The sequence below is a fragment of the Tiliqua scincoides genome, chromosome 8, assembly GCF_035046505.1.
Source record: "Tiliqua scincoides isolate rTilSci1 chromosome 8, rTilSci1.hap2, whole genome shotgun sequence".
Taxonomy (NCBI): domain Eukaryota; kingdom Metazoa; phylum Chordata; class Lepidosauria; order Squamata; family Scincidae; genus Tiliqua; species Tiliqua scincoides.
This window is the reverse complement of record NC_089828.1, coordinates 27,032,541-27,056,113: the sequence shown is the minus strand read 5'-3', so window position 1 is coordinate 27,056,113 and position 23,573 is coordinate 27,032,541. Positions and strand designations below refer to the sequence as shown.

The 23,573-nt window shown below is 44.9% G+C and overlaps 1 protein-coding gene and 1 pseudogene across 3 annotated transcripts in view; one reads left to right on the top strand and one right to left on the bottom strand.

Moving 5' to 3' along the window:
* DAPK2 (death associated protein kinase 2) overlaps nt 1-23,573 on the top strand; it is a 73,363-nt gene that overhangs the window by 16,892 nt on the left and 32,898 nt on the right. For all 3 annotated transcript variants that reach the window (XM_066634933.1, XM_066634931.1, XM_066634932.1), the window contains one exon: nt 8,757-8,860. In XM_066634933.1, coding sequence (XP_066491030.1) covers nt 8,781-8,860 — 80 coding nt within the window. In that variant the 5' untranslated portion in view covers nt 8,757-8,780. The remainder of the gene's footprint in view (nt 1-8,756; nt 8,861-23,573) is intronic.
* LOC136659861 (5S ribosomal RNA) lies at nt 17,124-17,243 on the bottom strand (annotated as a pseudogene).

Genomic DNA, 23,573 nt, shown 5'->3' with positions numbered 1-23,573 from the left:
CCTTGAAAGGAAATGCCTTGGGCTGTGGATGATATTCTTTAAAATAAGATACGTAGTTGGGGAATCTAGTGGGTGACTTACATGCAGGAGACTGGGTGTGGGATGTCTGAGGCCTGATGCTACTTGAAGATGTCACAGCAATAAATAACACTCTCCTCTAAAAGGCTCTAAGCACGATGCTCTATTTCCAGTGAGTCGTATCATGTAAATTTGATTGGTGTAGTAGGCCCTTACATGATTCACTGAGTTCAGCAAGAGATCTTAAGATGAATGCCCCATGAGAGAAGTTACAATGCAGTGAGCTCTCTCTTTGATTATACGAAATGACTGTCTCTTTAGACCTCAGGGTAGCTTTGGTAGCTGAAGGTGCTTACTTTAAGATCCATGGCAGCTGGATGGCAGTCCTTTCCTAGGTGTTGAGAGCAGCCTCTCCCACCTGCCTTGCTAAGGAAGATAGTCTTGTCATTCAGATCCAACCAGAGGAAGAAGCCTATATTTCTAAGGCAAGGAGCAGCCTGGAGGAGCTGCAAAAATTCCTGTTGCATCTGGAGATCTGGTGCTGCCTTAAAGGTCTGCACTGATTGCGCTCCTCCACACCCACCTTGTACATCTGTAGAGCAGGTGTTTCAAAAACTGCACAAGTCTCTTACACTGTCTCCTCACAAGGTGAGTGACCTTCTCTAAATTTATATTTTGGGTTATTCCCATTGTCTACTGAATTCTAGTCAATGCTAGTCTGATGAAGAAAGTTATTGTATAGGGTTGGCGTGTAAACTTGGAAAAGGAAATAAAATCATGTAATGTGGATTCTGGATAGTGGGGAAGGGAAAAGGTCTCTCTCTCCCCCCTCCCCCCGCTTCCTGAAACATCCTGGAATAGAGCAGGGAGGAGAGCCCCCCCCCCAACATCATGACATGCATCTCCTCAAACCTTAATTTATCGCCTCAGGACATGTCCTATAACTCTTAAGGGCTTGAGCAGTGGGGTGGAGCATATTACCTTTTAATTTTCAAGCATGTACTTGTTTGTTTTCACATTTTTCAGTCTTACTCCAAGGAGCTCAGGGTGGTGTACATGGTTCCTTCCCTCCTTTTGTCCTCACAACAACTCTGTACAACAACTCTGTTGTTGTGAGGCAGGTGAGAAATAGTGGCTGGCCCAGGTCACCCAGGGAGCTTCATGTCTGAGCAGGGATTTAAACCTGGATCTTCCAAGTCTAAGTGCACGTCCCTAACCATTTTGCTATCCTGGATCTATGTACTTCTATATAGCTAGTGAGCCCCTCCTCTATGTAGAAACCACTCCCTTGTCAGTAGGTAGTCCTTTTTTGCATATAAACGGATAGACCCTTGACCCCCTGAGTTTGCTATACAAGTATAGATGATGATATAAATAACTGAATGGATTCCAGCAATGAGAGCAAGGCCAAAAAATCGTGATTTCCCTCAGGTGTGGTTTACCGTTATTGTAGATACTTATGCAGGTGTTTCCTAAGCCAGAAATGTTTAACATTGTTATTTTTGGCTGTCACTTATACCAAATGTAAGTGTTAGGAAGAGGTTAAAATGCACACATAAGAACCAAAGAAGAGCCCTGTGGGATCAGGCAAAAGGCCCATCTAGTCCAGCTTCCTGTATCTCATAGTGGCCCACCAAATGCCCCAAGGAGCACAGAAGACAACAGACACAACCTGTGTCCTGGCGCCCTCCCCTGCCTCTGGCAATCAGAGGCAGCCTGCCTCTAAAACCAAGAGCTTGCACATAGCTTCTATTGACTTGTAACCCATAATGAACTTTCCCTCCAGAAATTTGTCCAGTCCCCTCTTAAAGGCATCCAGGCAAGATGCCACCACTACTTCCTGTGGCAAAGAGTTCCACAAACTAATCACACGCTGGGTAAAGAAATATTAGGCTCTCCTAACTCTCCAGACACTCAACTTTGTTGAGCGCCTCTTTTCTATACTGAAGATGCCTAAACACTGTAGCCTTTCCTTCTTGGGAAGGTGCCCCAGCCCAGTAATCAGTGTTACAGTATTCTGTCAGGTTGAGTTGGAAGGGAAGAGGAAAGTTTTATGAGAGATGAACAGCAGTCCAGAAGAGCAGCCTATACACTGCATTTAGCATTGATGTTCGTTCTTGTGTTATTAAAATACTGATTTTATGCTGTTTTGGTACCTGAAAAATATCTGATTTAATACTGGGGGAATTGGTTTTACATTTGTTACTGCCTGAGGAATTGAGAAGCATTGATCTGTATCTTTTGCTGGATTCGCTCGGAGCCAGGAGGGCAAAGCGATGGAGGAGCGTTCAGAAAGATGCTCTCCTGCGAGAGCCAAGCCATTGTGCTTGTACATACAAGGGCTCTCATCTTGTCTTACTTGCCTATCAGTGACCTCATCGTGTGTGAACGTTTAATGAATTTATTGTGTCTTGACTTGCAATAATCTCTTGGATGTTTGCATGATTACTAAAGGATTTATGTTACGGGTAAGGCTAACATAGTTTATTGAAGTGCACACGGCTGGGCAGTGTTCCCAAGCCCTCGCACAGGGCAGCATTCCCAAGCCCTTCTGTTGACGCCCTGTGCATGTTATCCCGCCTTTTACCCGGCTGGCAGCAGCTGAAGTTCTGCCTTCCTAACAATCTAGGCCTAATGAAATCTCCTCTTTTGCGCCATCTCTCTCTTGGACACTTTCATGGCCAACGCAAGACCGCCTTGTGCAGCCATTTTCAACCACTGTGCCATAGCACACTGGTATGCCACAGATGGTCTGCAGATGTGCCATGGGAGTTTGGGGGAAGATCATTTGTTAATAGGGTCACTGGGGGATGTGAGCACCTGCTGTCAGTGTGGTGTGCCATGTCAAAAAACTGATGGTGTGCATTGAAAATTTTAGTGTCTTGTCAGTGTGCCATGAGAAGAAAAAGATTGAAAATCACTGACCTAGTGCTTAGGCCAGTTTTTCAACTGGTGTGCTGCGGCACACTGGTGTGCCGTGAATGGTCTGCAGGTGTGCTGTGGGACTTTGGGGGAGGGTCATTTATTAGATAGGGCCATTGGGGAATGTGAGCTCCCTACCGGCAGTGCAGTGTACCTTGTCAATTGTCAAAAAATGGGTGGTGTGCCCTGAAAATTTTAGTGCTTTGTCCGTGTGCTGTGAGATGAAAAAGGTTGAAAATGGCTGGCTTAGGCAATGTGCCACATGTCACCTCTCTATTACACAGTGGTGCCAATCACTGCCACTCCTTCAAAAACGAAGGGGGGAACCAAGCAGGACTGTGGAGCAAAGAAGAGTGTGGGCTGGAGAGTCCACCACATTTCCTCTTCTGCTCTATTTCCCCTTTGTTCAAATTCAGGGAACAGGAGTGAAGTGATGGAGGTGGGCACTCCTCAACCAATCAGCCTCACTCTGGGCCCAATCCTATCCAACTTTCCAGCCCTGGTATAGACATGCCAATGGGGCGTGTGCTGCATCCTGTGATAGGAAGGTAGTTATGGAGACCTCCTCAAAGGGAACGTTTGTTCCCCAAGCTGCATTGCAGCTGTACTGGTGCTGGAAAGTTGGATAGGATTGGATCCTCAGCCTCCTATAAGGACTAGCCCTGCTGCTGTCCTTGTTCAAAGTGCCTCTGAATTATTTGTGGTGGGGAAAGCAGCTGCCCTACAGTGTTTTCCTCCTTTACTGAGCTACTTTTGAAAGCCTGGCTATGTGACTGACTGCCTACCAGAATGGACCAAGTGAGAGTCCTGCACTTTCTTTTTCTGCAACTGTTTTGACATAATGACGTGGAAAAGGCAGGGATAATGTTTCAAAGGGAAAGCCACCAGCATTTCTTGATTGATTTGTATTAATCTTGCCTTTGTACTCCATTATTGAATTCCCAAAATGGCTTGGAATGATCAAATCTCAACAAACAGTCATAAATAAAGGTGCTCTTAAACATTCTTATTTTTTTCCTCAGTGAGAAATGCAAAAAGTGGTGTTATGTGGTTTTTTTTGTTATCACCAAAAAATCACACCTCTAGTCATAAGATAAGAAACATGAATAGAACAGAACAAAACTGAATGATGAGCAAGCATCATAGCAATTAGATTATAAACTTGTGAACCTGTCATAGGAAGAGGTTTCCTACTTTTTTAAAAATAAGTTTTTAATTGGCACCTGAAGGCATTTCAAAAGGGTGGGAGAACTGGACCTCTTGTGGGAAGATGCTCTATAGCCTGGAGTACCTTCTGCCAACAGCACCTCAGATGTTGGTGGGTGTGTAGTTGGGCCTATTCCAAAGACCAAGGTGTATGTGAGTCAATTTGCATGAGTGAAGGCTACATGGCTCAGTGGTGATTTGAACTCAGCTCCTAGTCCCAATTAGACATCCATATGCCTTTTTTAAATAATGGACAAGTGACTTATTTTTGCTTTCTGTGTCTTCCTTGTGCTTGGCACTCCAGTGATTTCTCTGGAATTGTGAAAGGTTTTGAAATGGCTGGAATGAGGAGTACCAAAAAACCCCAGATATCTTTGGGATAAGCAGTAATTACATTGCTGGAGGGTGATGGTTCTCTAGATTAAATTCAGCTTTGCACGTATACCTGGCTTTTTATTTCAGTTCACGTCTTTTAACTAAAGAGAGAGGGGGAGTAAGGGAGGCCACTTTTATGGAAAAAGTAATCTGAAATGGGAAAGAATGAAAAAAATATTGCTGAAGGGTTGAGTCTGATGTTTTCTTAATGGTTAGCTGATTTATGCTTAAAAACATTTAAAATATGTTTTAAAACATGTCAGTAAAAAGACATTCTTTGTATGGAATAAATTGAATTATGAACTGCAGATCTTTAAAAAGTTGCACTCTGTGTGTGTGTGTGTGTGTGTGTGTGTGTGTGTGTGTGTGTGTGAGAGAGAGAGAGAGAGAGAGAGAGAGTATAGTTTAAGGGGAGGCAGCATGTCTAGAAAAGTGATCAATGAGGAAAATAAGGGAGCATGTGGGTTAAAAAAAGGTCAGATTTGTATGTGTTTTGGGCTGTTGTGAAGTTGTGCATCTCTCTCCATTTTGAGAAATGTGAACTGTAACTTAGCATGGGAAAGGAATGAATGACTTCCTTCTTTAGGGTTGTTATCGTTATTAACAACATCTGTAATGTAAATTATTATTATTATTAAGTGTTCAAACCAATTCATGCACAGAAATCTTTACAACAACCCTGGGAGGTAGGTCTTGATTATTGAACTCCAAATGGCAGATAAGCTTGTTGAGGCGGAGAAAAACTTGATGCTCATTCAGCTCATCCTGTGGTAAGGAAATTCTTGCGTTAGCAGGTCAACTTTGTATGACTATGAGATCAGAATTTGGCACTGTAAAAGATCTTGCCTTATCTCTTTTGTATCTCTGATATTTTTGAAGGAAATGCTATAAACTTCATAATTTCCACTGAAAACGTACTCTTTATATAGCTATGTCCCATGAGCTGAACATTCCATTCTAAATAAACAATTTGGAACTTTCGTGCTATTTTTCTTTCTCCAATCTGATCTGTTTTGGGGGTTCTGATGATGTCAGTTGGATGAGAGCAAGTACTGGCAAATACCTCCAAACTTGTATTGGGACGGAGTGGGGAGAGGGGTTGCAGTTACTTACATATTACAGTAGACGGAAATGCAGTTATTTCAAGGGTTAGATATTAGATTATAAAGACCTTGGGAAAGGAAATGGAGCCAACAGATTACTGTTCCTGAAACGGAGCCTTGACTTTCTACTCTGTTGTTAATCACCTTAAGACACCGTGATGCTAAGGTTCTCAAACTGGCTGTCACAGTGCCCCAGTCTGAGAGCCTCAGCCTCTGGCCCCTTACAGGGCAAGGGAATGGGGAAGGCAGCAATGCGACCCCCAAGACATGTCCCTGCCAGGGGTTAAGGTGGGTTTTTTACTTACAGAGGGAACACAGTGGGCTCCAGAAGGTGCAGGGAGTCCTGTGGGGCCCTCCATAAGGCTCCCCAAGTCTTAGAATACTAAAAAATAAGCTATCGGAAACCACTTCTGGTTTTGCAGTCGCAAACCTGAAGAGGTTTCTGATCGCTTATTTTTAGTATTGTAAGACTTGGGGAGCCCTGCAGAGGGCCTCCTGGAGCCTGCTGTGTCCGCCTGTAAGTAAACTGCCCCCTTGCTCCCCGGCCGTGGCACGATCCTGGGGATCGCATCACTGCCTTTGTCCCTCCATGTCATGACTGACTTTAGGAGGTTTACTCTAGAGAAGACTGAGAACCCCGTCATAATGGTTTGGCCAGTTATGCTTTGACTTGTAATGTAGATTGCTCGTTGAGAATTCATGTGCCATATTCACCATTCCCTGGCTTCTTCTGCTCCCATTCTAAGCGTGAGAACCCCACTTTTACAATGCAATGCTTTGTACACTTACCTTGGACTAAGCCCCATTGAACACACTAAGACTTGCTTCTGAGTAGACACGTTTAGGCATGCACTGTTAATTTTCTAGTTCTCATGAGAGTGCTGTGCTTCCTTGAAGACCAGAGGACAAACGTAAACAATGGCATCATGCAATGGTACATGATGGAGTTGATTTATTTATTTATACTTCCTGCATTCCTAGAACTGGGAGTGAGTTATGGTTATTTCTTTAAAAAAAAAAATGTACATCCCAAACTGAGGTGTTAGAACGTCACATCCATCGAAAAGTTTCTGATTTCTGTTGCTTCAGAAATGAATGCTTCCTGATGATCAGGAGCATTTCTGATGCTTTAGACCACCATTATGTTTTCTTCCACACTTCTTCTTTTGCTTTGCTCCCCCTTCCTTTTAAATCTAGAAACTGGAATGATAGATGCAGAATTTGGTACACTGCTGGGTCAGGGCTGGCATTTGGCAAGGCATGGTGCAAGGGATAGGTGGCAGTTCATACTATATCTCAGGGTTCAGGAGGTCTTAGACGGATCCTGCAGTTACCAAAAACATATCTAGCCTCTTTTATGTTTGCTGTCCCAAACTGGCACATAGACAGAATAATCCGACTCAGAAAGGTGCTCTATTATTATGAAGTGGTGTTGTGTATATGTTTTATGCAAATATAATCTACAGAATCCTTTCATTCAGCTCCAAGGAGGCTCTGGAGAAGTGAATCAATCGTGCAAATTCCCAGGAGTCTTATAAAGTACTCAGTTCTTTTTTTTCCTTCTTCTTCCAGGGCCCTCCTTGTTCTTCAGAAGTCTGTTTCCTGTTAGTCATTTTAAGCCACACACCTTGCAACTGAGGCTAAGCCAAACCAAACCAAATCTCCCTCCTCGCTCCAAGGGATGGTGTTAGTTTGATTTCCCAGAACTATGTCTAACAAATGAAGAGGCTCCTCTTTCCTAAGAGTCCTTCTTATCTTTTACTTGCAAAGTTTGCAATGATTTGATCCTGATCCCATAATCCTCATCCTCTCTCTGATGGCTGAAACTCAGCTAGGCCACCAGGATACAGATTGGGTTCACCCTTACTCAGAATTTGATGGCTTGTTTACCACAGGCAGTGGATTGGTGGGGACAACCCCTTTCATCCACTCACCTCCACTCCTCCTCTTCCTCCTCCTGTTTCCTGGATTTGAAAAGGAAGAGAGGAACAGAATGAAAGAGGAAGTGTAGAGGAGAGAAGAGTAGGCTGCTGGAGTATCTCTGACTAGTGAGATGTGTTTGGTCCCAATCAACTGGTGGTTGCATTCTGAACCAGCAGAAGTTACCACAAAGGCATTCTCACATAAGACACATTACAGGAATCTATTTGGAAGTTACAACTCTGCAGTACTCAGGTCAGCCACTAGGTATCCTGGAGGGCCACTTTGGAAATAGTTGGTGGTAAGCCAAAGCTTTGAGTCTCATCCTCTGAAGTGGCTTATTACTGGTGCTGGTTTTGACCTTTAAAGCCCTAAATGTTTTGGGACCAGCGTACTTGAGACCGCCTTCTTGGTGTGTTGGTTGGGGCCCTGTTGGTTGTGCCACCATTGAGACAGGTTAGGGGGATGGCAGCCAGAATCAGGGCCTTCTCGGTGGTGGCACCTGTGTTATGGAACTCTGAGCTGAGGACAGCGTCCTCTTTGTTAACCATCTGGCGAGGTCTAGAGACATTTTTATTTAGGAAAGCCTTTAAGTCTTATGATGGCCGCTGTTATGAATCTATTTTAATATTTGTTATTGGCGTTTTTATTGCTGGCTATACTGTTTTATACTGTTTTTATTGTCTACCCTGTTTTTATTCTCTCTGATAACTTTATTCGTATTTTAGTGTTTTTTGTACTTTTTAATCTATTGATTGTTAGTCGACTTGGGTGCCTTTCAGGGAGAAAGGTGGAGTATAAATCTAATAAATAAATAAATAAATAAATGTGTTATCACTCACATTTTTTTGCTAAGAAAAACACAACCTCGAAACCCTTCATTCAAGTGCTAGAATGACACATATCCATACTGCCTCCTAGGTTATAAACAGTTGCCAGATTATAACAACATTATTACTGAGCTAAATAGATGCAGACTGAACATTTGGAAGGTGGTGAGTGGTTTTTTTTTTTTTTTTTTTTTTAAAAAGCATATTTCTGACTGATGAAAAATACTGCACACTTCTATGCCGGCTGTGTGTTGCAAGCTCTTCTTATCCAACATCTGTGTGAGAAAAGTGCTACGTCATTGGTCTTAATTGGAAAAGAGGGTTAGCAGGTTTTGTCCACAGGAAGTGTGTAGAGCTGAACTCTTTCTATTTAATTTTCTAGCTGCACAATAACCAGCATACATCAATGAGGAGTCCAGGCATCATGGCCGTGTTCAAGCAACAGAAGGTAGAAGACATTTATGAAATTGGGGAAGAGCTGGGAAGGTAAGCTTAAATGTTTGCTACTTAGATGTGGGTGGTGTGTCCGTCTGTTAGTGGGCAGTTCCCTGTCGCGATTGGCTGAACTCCTGAGATGTTAAAGAATGTTCGCCAACATTGTAACTGTGCGTTTCTAACATGAAAAGAGGTATGGGGCATTCTTACACAATAAATTGCGTCAATGTGTGGGTTGGTTGGTGTTTCCAGCTTCAGTTCCTAGTTACGCAGCCAATGGTTACATATACTGAGAGGTATCTTATGTTGGCATCCTTCAGTCTCGGAAGACTATGGTAACGCGCTCCGAATAGTGTTCTGGAACAGAGTGTCCTCTCCAGTGCGCGAAGCCTGGGTAAAGTAGGTATGGAGGATAGGCTGTTACCCATGCAGCAAATCCCCCCTCTCCACGTCGCTGAAATGGTCCAATGGAAAGGCAGAGGCCAATACGGTTGGTTCCAGTGGCGTCGCAGGAGTTGCCAGAACGGGACTGTGTTCAGCCATGAACTGCCTCAGGGACTCCGGCTCCAGATTTTGCCTCGAGGTTGACTCTTGAAGCCTTTTCCATAACTGGATGTAGCCACTAGGCAGTGGAGGTTTGGGATCAGAGTTTTCCTTCTCTAAGATGAGCTGCCTTCCCAGGCTATCAAGCCCCATCTACCTGGTGGCTGTTTAGTTGCCTCTTACGACAAGTACAGCCAAACTGAGGGCCTATTCTTATCCCCAGCCCTCAGAGGTATCTTAACACATTTTAAAACTTGGGATGAATAAGCTCAGTTTACTTGCTCAGCTTTATGCTCATCTCATGGCCAGGCACACACAATGATATGCTTTTGGCCAGGTATAAGGTGTAGTGATCTGTGGTGGCTTGTTCACATGTAGTAGTCATTTCTTGATCACTGTGACACTGAAGGGTGAGCCTCCATGTCTGAACCAACTGTATGTTGTTAACTCTTTGCAAGAAGAAGCTGCCCAGATCTTGAGTTGCATTATCAGGTGATGGGGAGCTCCAGTGACAAGCAGTTGCTTGCTTCAGTCAAACTTTAACTAAGAGGAGATTGTTGTGCTGTTTTTGGCAGGCAACAATGCCTTGCTGTGCAGTTGCAACAGTTCAAGGGTGCTGACAGATGTATCTCATCTGGACATACCGTCGCTTGCACAAAACAAACAAGTTTGAGGCAAAACAGTTGCCAGGGATTATGTGCTGGAACTCCTCTTGTCTTGCTCTACTGTAGGTAGAGCAGAACCATCGAAATGCTGATCTGCCCCCATTTACAGGAGGGAGAGGCTGTACCTTTGTCCTGTCAGCACTGTGGGCAGAGATCAACAGTCACCCACTGGAGTTGCTCTTGGAGGATTTCTTGCTACAGCAGGGGATTGTACTAGATGACCTTGTCGTTCACTCCCAACTCTTATTCAATGATTTCCCAAGTTTTTTCCTCAGTCAGGGCTTGGGGAGACCCCTGCCAAGAACCTGGAGAACCACTATAGTATTGAATTCAATGATATAAGGCAGGTGGACAAATGGTTCTGCTTTGCAGAAGGCAGCTTCACATGTTTATCCATATCCAAGTATAAGAGATAAGTTTGGTGCCCTTCCTTAATGCTGATTAAGGGCCCAATCCTATTCAACTTTCCAGCACTGAGGCAGCCACAGTGCAGTCCCAAGGTAAGGGAACAAACATTCCCTTACCTTAAGGAGGCCTTCATGACTGTTCCCTCACTATAGGATGAAGCGCATGTCCCATTGTTATGGCTGCATCAGCGATGGATAGGATTGGGCCCTTAGCCATTCTGTCCAATGTTGCATATATGCAACAGGAATCTAATGTGTGCACCAGTGGGCTGGGCAGAAATTGGTTCAGAGGGGAACAATACCCTTCTGGAGGAAGATTATTCTGATATCTTTGGACAGTATAAAGACGCTGCTTCTAGTTATGGTGACATAAAAGGAACATGGAGCAGGGCCTGGATGCACTACCAAAGCCAGCAAGAGAGGAGCTAATTAGGAGAAGCCATTTTGGAGGGATGTTGAACCCAGGTGGTGTAATATATTGGTGGAATAATATATCAGTAACATCTTACTGATATTATTTAAAATCTCTGGGTAGATGAATCCCAAAGGTTATGCTGGACCTTTGTCAATTCAATGTCTAGTAAGACCCCATTTGGGTTTTTCTGCACTTAAATAGCAGCTGTGGGGTGGTAGTGGTAGGGAAATCAGGACCATAGCACATGCACGAAGAGGGGTCTACTATTTCAATTACTGAAAGTAAACATTCAGGTCCTAACTACAGAATGTGAAGTGTAAGCCCAAAGTTCATTTTTTTTCCCCTCCCAGGAGGTGGTTTTGACATGCTTTTCCCCACCCACATGTTTCATGTGGACCCTAGTTCAAATGCCAGCACCTTTAGAAGCTTTCTCCTCCCAGCCAGCCGTGCAATTGGAAGGTGCGTTTTGTGTCATACGGGTAAAGCTGTGGCAGGAAATGCTGACTCAACATCTTGTCCTTGCTGAGAGGTCACCTAATGCCTTGTGCAGCTGAATGGTAACTGGTGTGAGCTACTCATAATGGAATGGAATTATTGCTTCATTTGCTCATCAGGTTTCTCATCAGCCTGTTTACTAACAGTACCCACAGTGGTTTTCAGCAGAACAATTAGAATTGGTGTGAAAATGTAAAGGCACAGCACTGGCTAGGAGTGAGTATCACAGTACTTTAGGGCTGGCTCAGCCATGAGGCCACATGAGGCAATTGCCTCAGGCAGCAGATTTTCGGGGGGGGAGGGGGAGGTTGCCAGCCTCTACTCAGCTTTGGGGCTCAGGCGCTGGCCAAATACCAGTGCCAATCTTACTCTGGCCCACTTCTTTTCTCCAGCTCCTGGTCATGGTCTCTAGAAAGCAAATGTGATTGACCAGGGAGGGGGTGGTGGTGTTGGGAGAAAGTGGGAGGACACTCACGAGTCTCTCACTGAACCTTCTTCCAAACCCTGGCCAATCAGATTATTTAGAGCAGTGATTTTCAACCAGAGTGCCATGGCGCATTGGTGTGCAGTGGGGAATTTAGGGGAAGGTAATTTATTAGTAGGGCCATTGGGGGATGTGAAGCTTCCACCAGCAGTGTGATATGCCTTGTCAATTGTCAAAAACTGATGGTGAGCATCGACAGTTTTAGGGCCTTGTTAGTGTGCTGTAAGATGAAAACAGTTGAAAATCCTTTCAATTTTTCATTTTTGAATCCAGAGAATGATAGGAGGAGGATCAATGCAGGCACTGGCTGACAATACCGTTCCATTGGGAGATCTTGCAGTACCTTCATTCAGAAGGCTCAGGCAAAAAAGTCTGGGCAAAGGGGAACATTATTACTTATCACCAAAAAGAAGATTCCCTGACATAAAAGGAGCTCCATAAATAGGGCACAACCACCAAAAGGCCCCTGTACTTAGCATTAGAGGATGGGAATATAGATGCTGCTATCAAATGAGTCAGGCCATTGATCCATCTGGCTCAGGATTGACTGGAAGCAGCTCTCTGTGTTTACAGACCAAAATCTTTCCCAGATCTAACTGATGATGATGATGATGATGATGATGATGATGATGATGATAATAATAAAACTTTATTTTTATCCCGCCCTTCTCCCAAAAAGGGACCCAGGGCGGCTAACAACATATAAAACAGATTAAAACATAATTTCACAAACAGATAAAAACATATTAAAAAACACATTAGCAGAACCCATAAAAACAGTAGTCAGAAGAGTCAGAATAAAAGAGCATAAAACAGCAGTTCTTAGAGGAATCGGGCCTGTAAAAAAGCAACTAAAAGATATATAAAAGATGTTAAAAAGGCCATAACGTCAGAAGGCTTGGTTAAACAACACCTCTGATGCCAGAGGTTGAAGTTGGGATGATCTCCGTGCCACTCATATGCTCTGCCACTGAGCTAAAGCTCATTTCTCTCTTTAAGATCTTGTATCCCTGTTGGAAGGAATGTGGATCAACATCCTTAAGATAAAAGCTCTTGCTTTTTGGTTGGGGGGTGGAAGAGTGCAAATTGCCTGGCTCGTGTAAGTTTATGGCAGTCTCTCCACTCCCTTGGCCTGGATTTGAGAAACCTAATTTTCAGGACATGGGCGAGTGGTCAACCAACTGGATGGTGTCTATGGGCTAGATTGGGTCCTTAGTCGGCCAAGAGCCCACTGCTACTATATCAGGCTCTTGCAGTCTCGTGTTTTGTCATGTAAAACAGTGGAAAGAGGAAACAAAAGGGCCCGTATTTATTTATTTTTGGCTGTTCTTCTGGTGAATCAAATGTTGTTCCAGTGGCAGAACTTCCTGTGTCCAAATCTTTTTTGGAATTACTGTTGTTGCCATCGTGCTTTTGGAAATATTAGCAGCAATCTTTCTAGAGTGTTCATCAGGGATTTTGCAAGATCTGGAACAGAAGCCCGGAGGGTTGGGAATGTCTCAGGCATCTTGGGCTGGCCCAAGACTTCTCGACGCCTGAGGTGGGTTACCTAATGTTGCTGCCTTGTCAGATGTTCTCCTTAGTGTGCCAGTTAGTGCTGCTTGTCCATCTTTAGAAAGTAAGCAGGGAATGGAGTAAGCAGGGCAAGTGTGGAGAACTGAAGAGTGGTAGGATAGAGGTGGATATGCTCTAGCCCTCTCCCCTTCAAAACCAGGAACAAGAGCAGCAGAGGTGGATGGAGAAAGGCAGGTAATGGGCCCCACCCCCAACTGCCTGAAGTGGTTGCTGCAATTGACCTCTTGCACAGGCTGACCCTCTAGGCAGCATATGGATACCATAAGCCCCTAAACCTGTGATTCCAAAACTGTGGATTGAGACCCACCACTGAGTGGGTCATGACCCAAATTTTGGTGGGTTGCAAAATTGACAAGCTGATAGCTGATAAATAAAATGCGTTTAGCCCTATGGAAACAGAAGTGAGCTGCATGTGTTCATTTACTCATAAGTAGGCAAATGTGCCTCATAAGAATATAAGAACAGCCCAAATGAATCAGGCCATAGACCCAACTAGTCCTGATTCCTGTATCTCACAGTGGCCCACCAAATGCCCCAGGGAGCACACCAGATAACAAGAGACCTGCATCCTGGTGCCCTCCCTTGCACCTGGCTTTCTGACATAGCCCATTTCTAAAATCAGGAGGTTGCACATACACATCATGGCTTGTAACCCGTAATGGATTTTTCCTCCAGAAACTTATCCAATCCCCTTTTAAAGGCATCCAGGCCAGGTGCCATCACCACATCCTGTGGCAAGGAGTTCCACAGACCAACCACACGCTGAGTAAAGAAATATATTCTTTTGTCTGTCCTAACTCTCCCAACACTCAATTTTAGTGGATGTCCCCTGGTTCTGGTGTTGTATGAGAGTGTAAAGAGCATCTCTCTATCCACTTTATCCTTCCCATGCATAATTTTGTATGTCTTAATCATGTCTCCCCTCAGGCGCCTCTTTTCTAGGCTGAAGAGGCCCAAACGCCATAGCCTTTCCTCATAAGGAAGGTGCCCCAGCCCAGTAATCATCTTAGTCACTCTCTTTTGCACCTTTTCCATTTCCACTATGTCCTTTTTGAGACCAGAACCGGACGCAATACTCCAGGTGTGGCGTTACCATTGATTTGTACAACAGCATTATAATATTAGCCGTTTTGTTCTCAATACCTTTTCTAATGATCCCAAACATAGAATTGACCTTCTTCACTGCTGCCGCACATTAGGTTGACACTTTCATCGACCTGTCCACCATCACCCCAAGATCTCTCTCCTGATCTGTCACAGACAGCTCAGAACCCATCAGCCTATATGTGAAGTTTTGATTTTTTGCCCCAGTGTGCATGACTTTACACTTACTTACATTGAAATGCATCTGCCATTTTGCTGCCCATTCTGCCAGTTTGGAGAGATCCTTCTGGAGCTCCTCATAATCACTTTTGGTCTTCACCACTTGGAAAAGTTTAGTGTCGTCTGCAAACCTAGCCACCTCACTGCTCAACCCTGTCTCCAGGTCATTTATGAAGAAGTTAAAGAGCACCGGTCGCAGGACAGATTCTTGGGGCATACCGCTTTTCACCTCTCTCATTGCGAAAATTGCCCATTGACACCCACTGTTTCCTGGTCTTCAACCAGGTCTCAATCCAGGAGAGGACCTTCCTTCTAATTCCCTGTGGAGCCTTTTCAGTAGCCTTTGGCGAGGGACCGTGTCGGACGCCTTCTGAAAGTCCAGATATATAATGTCCATGGGTTCTCCCACATCCACATGCCTGTTGACCTTTTCAAAGAATTCTAAAAGGTTCGTGAGGCAAGACTTACCCTTACAGAAACCATGCTGATTCTCCCTCAGCAAGGCTTGTTCGTCTGTGTTTGGAGATTCTATCTTTGATTAGGCATTCCACCATCTTACCCAGTATAGATGTTAGGCTGTCCGGCCTATAGTTTCCCGGGTCTCCCCTCCTTCCCTATTTAAAGATCAGTGTGACATTTGCTATCCTCCAATCCTCTGGCACCGTGGCCGTTTTGAGGGACAAGTTGCATAAATCCATTTGCTTCAATCCATTTCAAAGGGCAGGCTGACGGGGACACAACACCATTGGAATGGTCCAAATTTGATTAATATAGGCTCAAAGAAACTCTCTAGAAGGAAGTCCCGTCCCCCCCAGCAAACATGCCTCAGCTCTTATTGAAGGCCAGTTGAAAGGGAATGCAGCGCCACCAGAATGGTCCTGATTCTATTACTTGGAGCTCAGCACATGATCCAGAAGGTAGCCTCCTCCCCCACCATAATAAGAATGATGAAAACAGAAGCTTAGGTGGCTGGTAAAGTTAAACATTTTTTTAGTCTTATAAAGCTAAGTGGGTCCAGAAAGTGTGTCGTTTGGGAACCACTGCTGTAAACCACTGGTGTGTGACATGTATCAGCGGCATAGCTAAGGTGAAGCCAGCGGGGTACAAGGCCTCGGGTACCACGCTTTGGGTATCAAAAGGTCTCCTTGCTGCTGCAGCACTGTACTTTCTCCTGTACTCCCCTCGCGGGCACTCAGAACAGTTGGGAGCTGCTCTGAGTGACCAATCACTTTTTTCACAAAAAAAGTAGTCGACCTCTCAGAGCAGCATGCAACAGCTCCAAGGGCAGGAGGTCTGGTCTAGAGGGTAGAGCCTCCGTCTGCCTGAAGATAACATCCACAAGGTCGCCAGTTCGAGGCCACCGGCACCGTGCAACCTTGGAGCAGCTGACAAGCTGAAGCTGAGCAATTCCATCTGCTCTGAGCGTGGGAGGATGGAGGCCAGAATGTGAAGCCAGATCGCAATGAAACACCTTGAATGTAGTCGTTCTTGAAAGAAAGAACCTTCTACGAAATTGTAAAAATCCCTATTTAATAAGGGATTTAAATAAAAGCCTGCCTATGTAAACCGCCTTGAATAAAGTCTTGAATAAAGACCAAGAAAGGCGGTATATAAATACCTATTGTTATTATTATTATTAAGTGCCTGCAAGGTGGTGATGCAAAAGGACTGCTTTTTTTATTTTTTTCCCCATGCATCCACTCTGAGAGCCCAAACCTATCCATGTCTATTCAGAAGTGAATCCCATTTCAATCAATGGGGCTTACTCCCAGGAAAGTGTGCATAGGATTGTAGCCCGAGCATCCATGACCTGGAAGTAATTGGTGGAGACGTAATCATGTCAACACAATTACTTCTGGTTCAAGTAATTCTGCGGGGGGGGGGGGGGATGACGTCGAGAGTCAAGGCCGTGGGTGCCAGAGGAGCCAGCTATACCACTTGCCTGGGAGTCTGAAATAAGTTGCCAGCGGTACACAGGACTGGTGCCTTGGAAGCTACAATTGTGCCCCAGTCCTGGCATCAGCTTAAACAGATTTTCCTTTTGGCTGTGGGTTATTATGCCACTGGCACAATGGTGACAATTTTAAGGTGTACTGCCCTTCAGTATAAATATCATCAGGGCCTTTAAATATCATCAGGGCAGTAAACAAAATAATAATAATTAAAATCATCATCATCATCATTATCCAGAGATTCTTTAATCCTCCCCCCCCCCTTGTTAGAAATTATTCACAGTAAGAAAATGGTCAGGTTGCTCATTGTGATAGGTGTGGTATCAAATATTTGCCAAATTAATGTTGCCTAATTTGAAAAAAAGAAGTTGTTGAATGCAGGGCTAGACTTGCTGCAGGGCCAGTTCAGGCATGTGGATGGTTGGCAACCTTCAGTCTCGAAAGACTATGGTATAAGCCTACAGCACCCGGTATTCCCAAGCGGTCTCCCATCCAAGTACTAACCAGGCCTGACCCTGCTTAGCTTCGGAGATTAAACAAGATCGGGTATGTGCAGGGTAACAGTTGCTGTCTGCCTGGGTTAGAAAATCCAATGGGACGCCACACTACCGCTACCACTAACCTGACATGTGTTTCTGACATGTGTGCACTAACAGCAACCCTGACATGTAAGCACCAATTAACACATTTATTTGTGTTATATCTTGTCCTTCCATTATGGCACCCAAGGCCATATGATCCATCCCATCCACCCAATGACCAACTCCAGCCTGGCTTCAATAAGTTTGCTACAGACCAAGTCCTGCATGGAGCACATTCTCTTGGACATTGTCCTGCGCAGCTCCTGTTAATTTCAGTGGACCTGGGTGGGCCAAATCTATCTATCTGCATCCCACTTTGCCACCCCAAACACCATGTGAAGGACCACCTCCCTTCGCCTTGTATTAGAGCTGTGTTTGCCAGGCTACCCTAAAGGTAACATGTGCTGTTTGAGTTAAACATATGTTTGGTGGTTAATACTATATCAACCAATAATAATACCAGCACCAATTTCATGTAATCTGAGAAGGAATAATTTATGTTTTATGCTACAAGAACTGAGATGCAACGAGATGTGGTGGTGGTGGGCAATATCGGGCAGTGCATTGGTTGATCCTGATGGTAACGTGTGTCCTTTTGTTCCATGGAGTGGCTTCCATTGCCTTATCATGGCACATGCTGTGGACCATGATACTTGGTTTGGTGTCCTTTTTAAAGACTCTTTTAGGTGAGCCTCTGAAACTTTCACCTCTGAGGTGTAAAGAATGTGTCAGCAGAAACGGCAGGTCAATATTTACCTGTCAAAGTGAAAGTGGAGATAAGTGGAATGTTCTGTGAAGGAGAGGAGCCTGCAAAGGAGAGATAAGAAATGATGTCACATCGGGTGTTGACTCTCTCCCTAACTGGAAGACTCTGCGATTTGCAGTTGAGAATGTTACTGAGATGTTAACAGTCACATTGCCGTGTTCCGGGTTCTTGGTCTGTTTTGATAAAGAAGCAATACAAATTCTCCTTAATCTATGTTGTGTAATCAATGTGTTGTAGAGTCACATAAGCAAAAATGACAGATTTGTGCGCTGAGATGCTTATAGTCTCAATTTTAACAGTAGGATTTTTAGGGGAGACAGCAGAAGGACAGGTGGAAAGGGAGAGACACAAGGGAACGGGATGAATACAAGGCCAGTTCATCTATGAGGCCAACTAAGGCCACAACCCTATCCAACTTTCCAGCACTAACGTAAGGGCAAAGCAACTCTGAGGCAGGGGAACGAACATTGCCTTACCTTGAGGAGGCCTCCATGACTGCCCCCTGACTGCAAGATGTAGCACATGCCCCACTGCCAGTGCTGGAAAGTTGGTTAGGATTGCACCCTAACAGCCCAATCCTGAGCTTGGCGGCACTGAGAAGGGCTGCCGCCAAATCCTGCGCCTCCCACGCTACCATGGGAGGTGCCTCGGGAGGAGGGGATGTTCGTCCCCTTCCCCCGAGTAAAGTAAGCAGCCCGTAACTCACTTTACTGCTGACCAAAAGGTCGGTGGTAAGGAAAAGGCAGCCCTGCATGAGCACCTTGGATCCTGTGGAGCAGAGTTCTGCGGATCCTCCTCCCTCCCTCCCCCTGACACGCTTCCCGCCCGCCCCCTGGCACACCTCCCTCTGCCCCCTCCCCGCCCCCCGCCGGCCTCCCCCTTCCCTGGAATGCCTCCTCCCCGCCCCTGTCCACGCCCCCACTTCTTCCTGTTTCGCTGCTGTACGGTCCGGTCCGGGAGACTTCCGAGTCACAGAAGTTGGGCAACCGCCCCACGCTAGCCCAGCACCAGCCGGTACTGGGCTAGCACCGGTGGGAGCCCGGCGCTGAGCCCCGCAAACGTGCCATGATGGCTCCGTGCCGCCGACCACAGGATTCGGCTCTAAGACATTTGCCTCAGGTGGCTGATTGATTGAGACCATTATTGGCATAAAACAATTTCCAGGAAATAGAGGCAATTGACCACATAGAATGCACATAATAAAAAACAAGCATGAGCAACATTAAAAAAAAAAAGTCAAACAAGGCAAAACAAAACAGCCAAGCCCCAAAACCACTCACTGTTCAAGACCAACATGCAGGGGTTTGATTGATAGGTGTAGCTGCTTCTTGCATCTGCCTGTCTGTCTGTCATCATCCCCCTTCCACTCCTTGGGTTTGAAAAGGAAGAGGGGAACAGAGTGGAAGAGGAAGTGTGGAGGAGCGGAGAGTGGTTGGCTATAGAATCTCTTTGAATTTAGGGGGTGGCGGAGACAGTGGCTAGTTGCCACCAGGTAAGGACATGACATTTGATGTGCTCAGATGTTGAGAGGTCTTAGGTCTGCTGTGGCAGAAAGATATTCCGATAGAGGGTGGAATTAAGGGGAGGAAGCATAATTAATCATTTATACTAATCTTAGCTGTACTTTGTTTTTCTCTTGTTTTGTTTTTCATTCTAATTTGAGCAGTACAGCTTGCTGGATTTTGTTTTCTAAAAAGACAGTGCATAGTAGGAGCTGTTTTCCTGACTCACAGGTGCTGGGTGGGGTCTTTTTTTTTGTCCTAGATGCTTTTTGTTGAAAGGAAAGTCACTATGTGACACGTGATGGGAAGCGCTGCCATGTAGGACTTCAAAAAGAACCTAGTTGAAAGAGTGTGTTCCATGCAGCACCATTGCAACAAAGGAAACCAATTGTTGCGTGTCTGCAAAGGAATGATTTTTTTTTTTATGGCCCATTTATTTTAGCTTTCTGGCTAAAGGGGTTTGCTCACAATTTGGATCAAGAAGGGAGAGTATTATTTCAGCTGTTATCAGGAGAATATGATAGCCACTCAGCAGAAGGCCTTTGAAACTCCATTTGCTACTGTGGTTCAATTGAGTGAACAAGGAATGAAGCAGGATTGACCTTTTGGAGCTTGTAGGAATTTAAAGAAAAATGTTTTAGACAGCAAGACTGAATGGGAGAACATTGATTTTTGAGCAGGCAGCTTGAAGTGATTTGTGAAATGGGGGGGGGAATCAATTCTTCCCCATTGCCCAAGTATGCGTTGCCTTCTTGGGAACTTTGTTGCTGATAAATTATTAGGATAATATTAACTTGTGAAATTATAAATGAGTTCTGCTGCATAGTTTGGAGAGAAACAGCTCCATCTGCAAAACACGATGGTTGAGAGAAACACCCATTGAAAATAATGTTTTCAGTAAGGCTGAATTGAAAGGTCCCATGTGAGTCATCAGTAGCACTAAAATCTCTGGCTGGCTCAGTGGATCTGCTCACTGAACGAATGCTCTTGTTAGACACATTGAAATGGGTCTGTTTGCTAGGCCAAAAGCTCAAACCCCTTCAAGTGACAAAACTGCTTTGATAACATTGCTACAGCTGTTATGAAGTACAGAAATAGAACCACAACAGATGCTGTTAAAATGCAGGGCTTTTTTGAACCTTGTTTCTGCCCCTAAAAAACCAGAAACATCTTCAGAATGAGACCTTGAGAATGAGATCTTCTAAGAGGCATTCCCCTTTTCTCTCATACTGGACGGAATGCCTCTTCTAATAAGATGATTTTACTGATTTTATTAATATTGTTTTTTTTTTAAATGTTAATCTGCTGGCCAATGAATCAAGAGCACCTTTTTAGTCAATCGAAATGGTTGTATCTACCAAAAATAAAATGTGTGCTTTTTCTTTTTTTTAATTGTTGTTAAAAACTGATATACAGCTTTTCAATAAAAAGGTCACAAAACAGTTATGTAGTAAAACAAATGGAAAATGGTTCTCAGTCTCAAAAAGACTCGTAACCTTAAAAAAAACAGAAAGATGCAAAATAGGTGTCTGCGGACAATCGCCAGAAAATATCTTGTGCTGGAGTGAAAAGAGACAGTTGCTTTCCCCTTGCTAAGCATAAGAAAACCGCTACTTAAAGGTGTTTCTTATGCCTGCTAGCGGGGCAGTTTTAGATTGATTGTCATATGCAAATTTTGATTAATTGATTGGCTAAAACTCCAGTGCTTGGGAATAAGCCCCACTGAGTAAACATGTATATGAATGAGTTGTAAGACTCCTCCAATTAATAGGCAACAGTTTCTTTAATCAAACGACATCTCCACTCTCTATTCTAGTAAATATTGGCAAGTATCACTTTTGATTTCTCCTCTGGTATCTCTTAACCTTTTGTTCTGTCTGCCATCTGCAGCTTCACAGGCTGTGACTCGGCCCCCCCTCGTAACATTCCTCTGCACACAGCACTGCTTTCAGTTTTCTCCAGCCCCTCGGGTCTCCCCCCTCCGCCCCTCTCATCCGCATGGCGTTGAAGCCAGCTGCCTGCCATTCCAGAAATGATTGCTTTGGCTCACTTTCTATCTTTAGTGTAGTTCTGCATCAGGGCAGGAACTGGAGCGCAGGAGGAAATTAATTCTGACCTTGCTAAACTTAATCAGCCAAACAAACATCCAGTGGTGAGGAGTGGGGGGGTTGGAGGGAGTCACCTCAACTTCTGCTGAAAGGTGATTGTTCGTCACGCACCCCTGTCACACTCTCTTGGTCAGACTTCAGAAATATATTGCTTGCTAGAACCAGTGCGTGGAGGGAGTATGGCCAGAGGGCGAGATGGCTTCACCACGGTGCATCAGAAGCTTGTGGTAAAGAATACCCTGCAGCCTGAATTACAAGCTGTCGCAGAATGACTCCCCCCCCCTTACAGAGAAAAAGTTGTGGGATTGGAGTGTGTACGTGTGCACATAGAAATGTAGTGTTTCATTTACTATCTGATAAATTCAGACCAGGAAGGGCTGGTTCACCTCAGGACCTTGCATCAGTGTGTCAAATACCACAACCCCTCTTGTGGTGCCTTGCCAGCTGGCACTTCTCCTGCTCTCTGGATTTGAAAGAGCATAGAGGATTGAAGCGAGCTGGGCTTTGAGTGTCAGAGACTTTTCCACTTTGATCCCCTTTTCCTTTTTGAATCCAGGAAGTAGGAGCAAGAGTTGCCCAGGAAGGCAGCCTCTTCCACCACTCTACCACCTGAGGTGGGTGCCTCAGTCAGGCTTCTGGACAAGCCTACCTGAAGAGGGAATCTTAGGCCAGTCCTGATAGCCAATCCCTTCCTGTTAGCCTCAACTGTGAATCTGTGTCTTGGATCCAGGGCCAGCCCACCCTTGAGGCCAGGTGAAGCAGCTGATCAAGTGGCAGGCTGAGAGAAGGTGCTGAAAGAGCGCAAACAAGAAGAGGATTGAGGTGGTGGGGGTGGCACTGCTGCGGTGATTGAGCAGTTGCAGCGATGGGGCTGGAACCAGGGAGCTGCTGTGGTCCTTTTCCGATTGTTCCTCTGACACTTCTTCTAGTGCATGCTTGGCTGTTTTCTCAAAGTGGGGTGATGGGGTGTGGAAGAACTTGCAGTAAGCTCCTGCCCAGTCTGCTTTGAAGAAGTGGTCAGGTAGGCACTGGAAGAGTGGCAGAGGCAAGGGGGTTTGGGAGCTATGCACATTGTGTGCGGGGCTTTGAAAACCCAAAAAGGGGGGGAAAGGTACTTCAAATGCACTGCTTCAGCTTGAACTAGGCCTGCTTAGATCCTCCCGCTGGTGGCTCATTACACCATTTTCTACTGACTTAGGGCCCAATCCTTTCCAACTTTCCAGTGCCAGTGCAACTGCAATGCAGCTCTGAAGAAAGGAAGCAAGCATTCCCTTATCTGGAGGAGGCTTTGTGACTGCTTACTGCCCCCCCCCCGCACGATTCAGCCCACACCCCACTGGCATGGCTGCATCTCTAAGTTGGATAGGATTGGGCCCTTACTCTGTTTGCTTCAGACTGAAAAGGAAAAGTACAGCCTGTCCAGGTGTGTCCCGGAAAGCTGGGACAATGAGTCGTCTATACTTGTCTCAATATTAAAAATAAATAATAAAACTTGCAGCATCTCCCTTTTGAGACTAGAAGTGACATTTCCAATTCAAAATACAATCACGGCCTTCAAGAAGCACTAGCAATCGGTGTTTTAGACCTGCCTCTCTGCATACCTCCTGGACATTCTTGAATGTTGCAATTAAAGCATTGTGTTTTCATCTGCGCGGCCTTGTGCAGGGTAGAGTTTGGCTAATAATCTCCAGAAACAGGAGGAGCTAAACTGTGACAGGAGAGACCAAATTTATCATGTGTTGTAAGTAACCTGGAATATTTATTTTTTGCTTCCGCCGTTTTACTGAGATCATTGGCAAAAAAATAAACATCTTGCTGCAGATTGTGAGTCCTGGAGAGTTGCCTTGTCATCGCAGACAAGTCCACCAACCTCCCGCAGCTTCGAAGCTACAAATAAAAAGAGGAAAGTTATCTAAGAATGAAATGGGTTGGACATATGCTCCCTCCC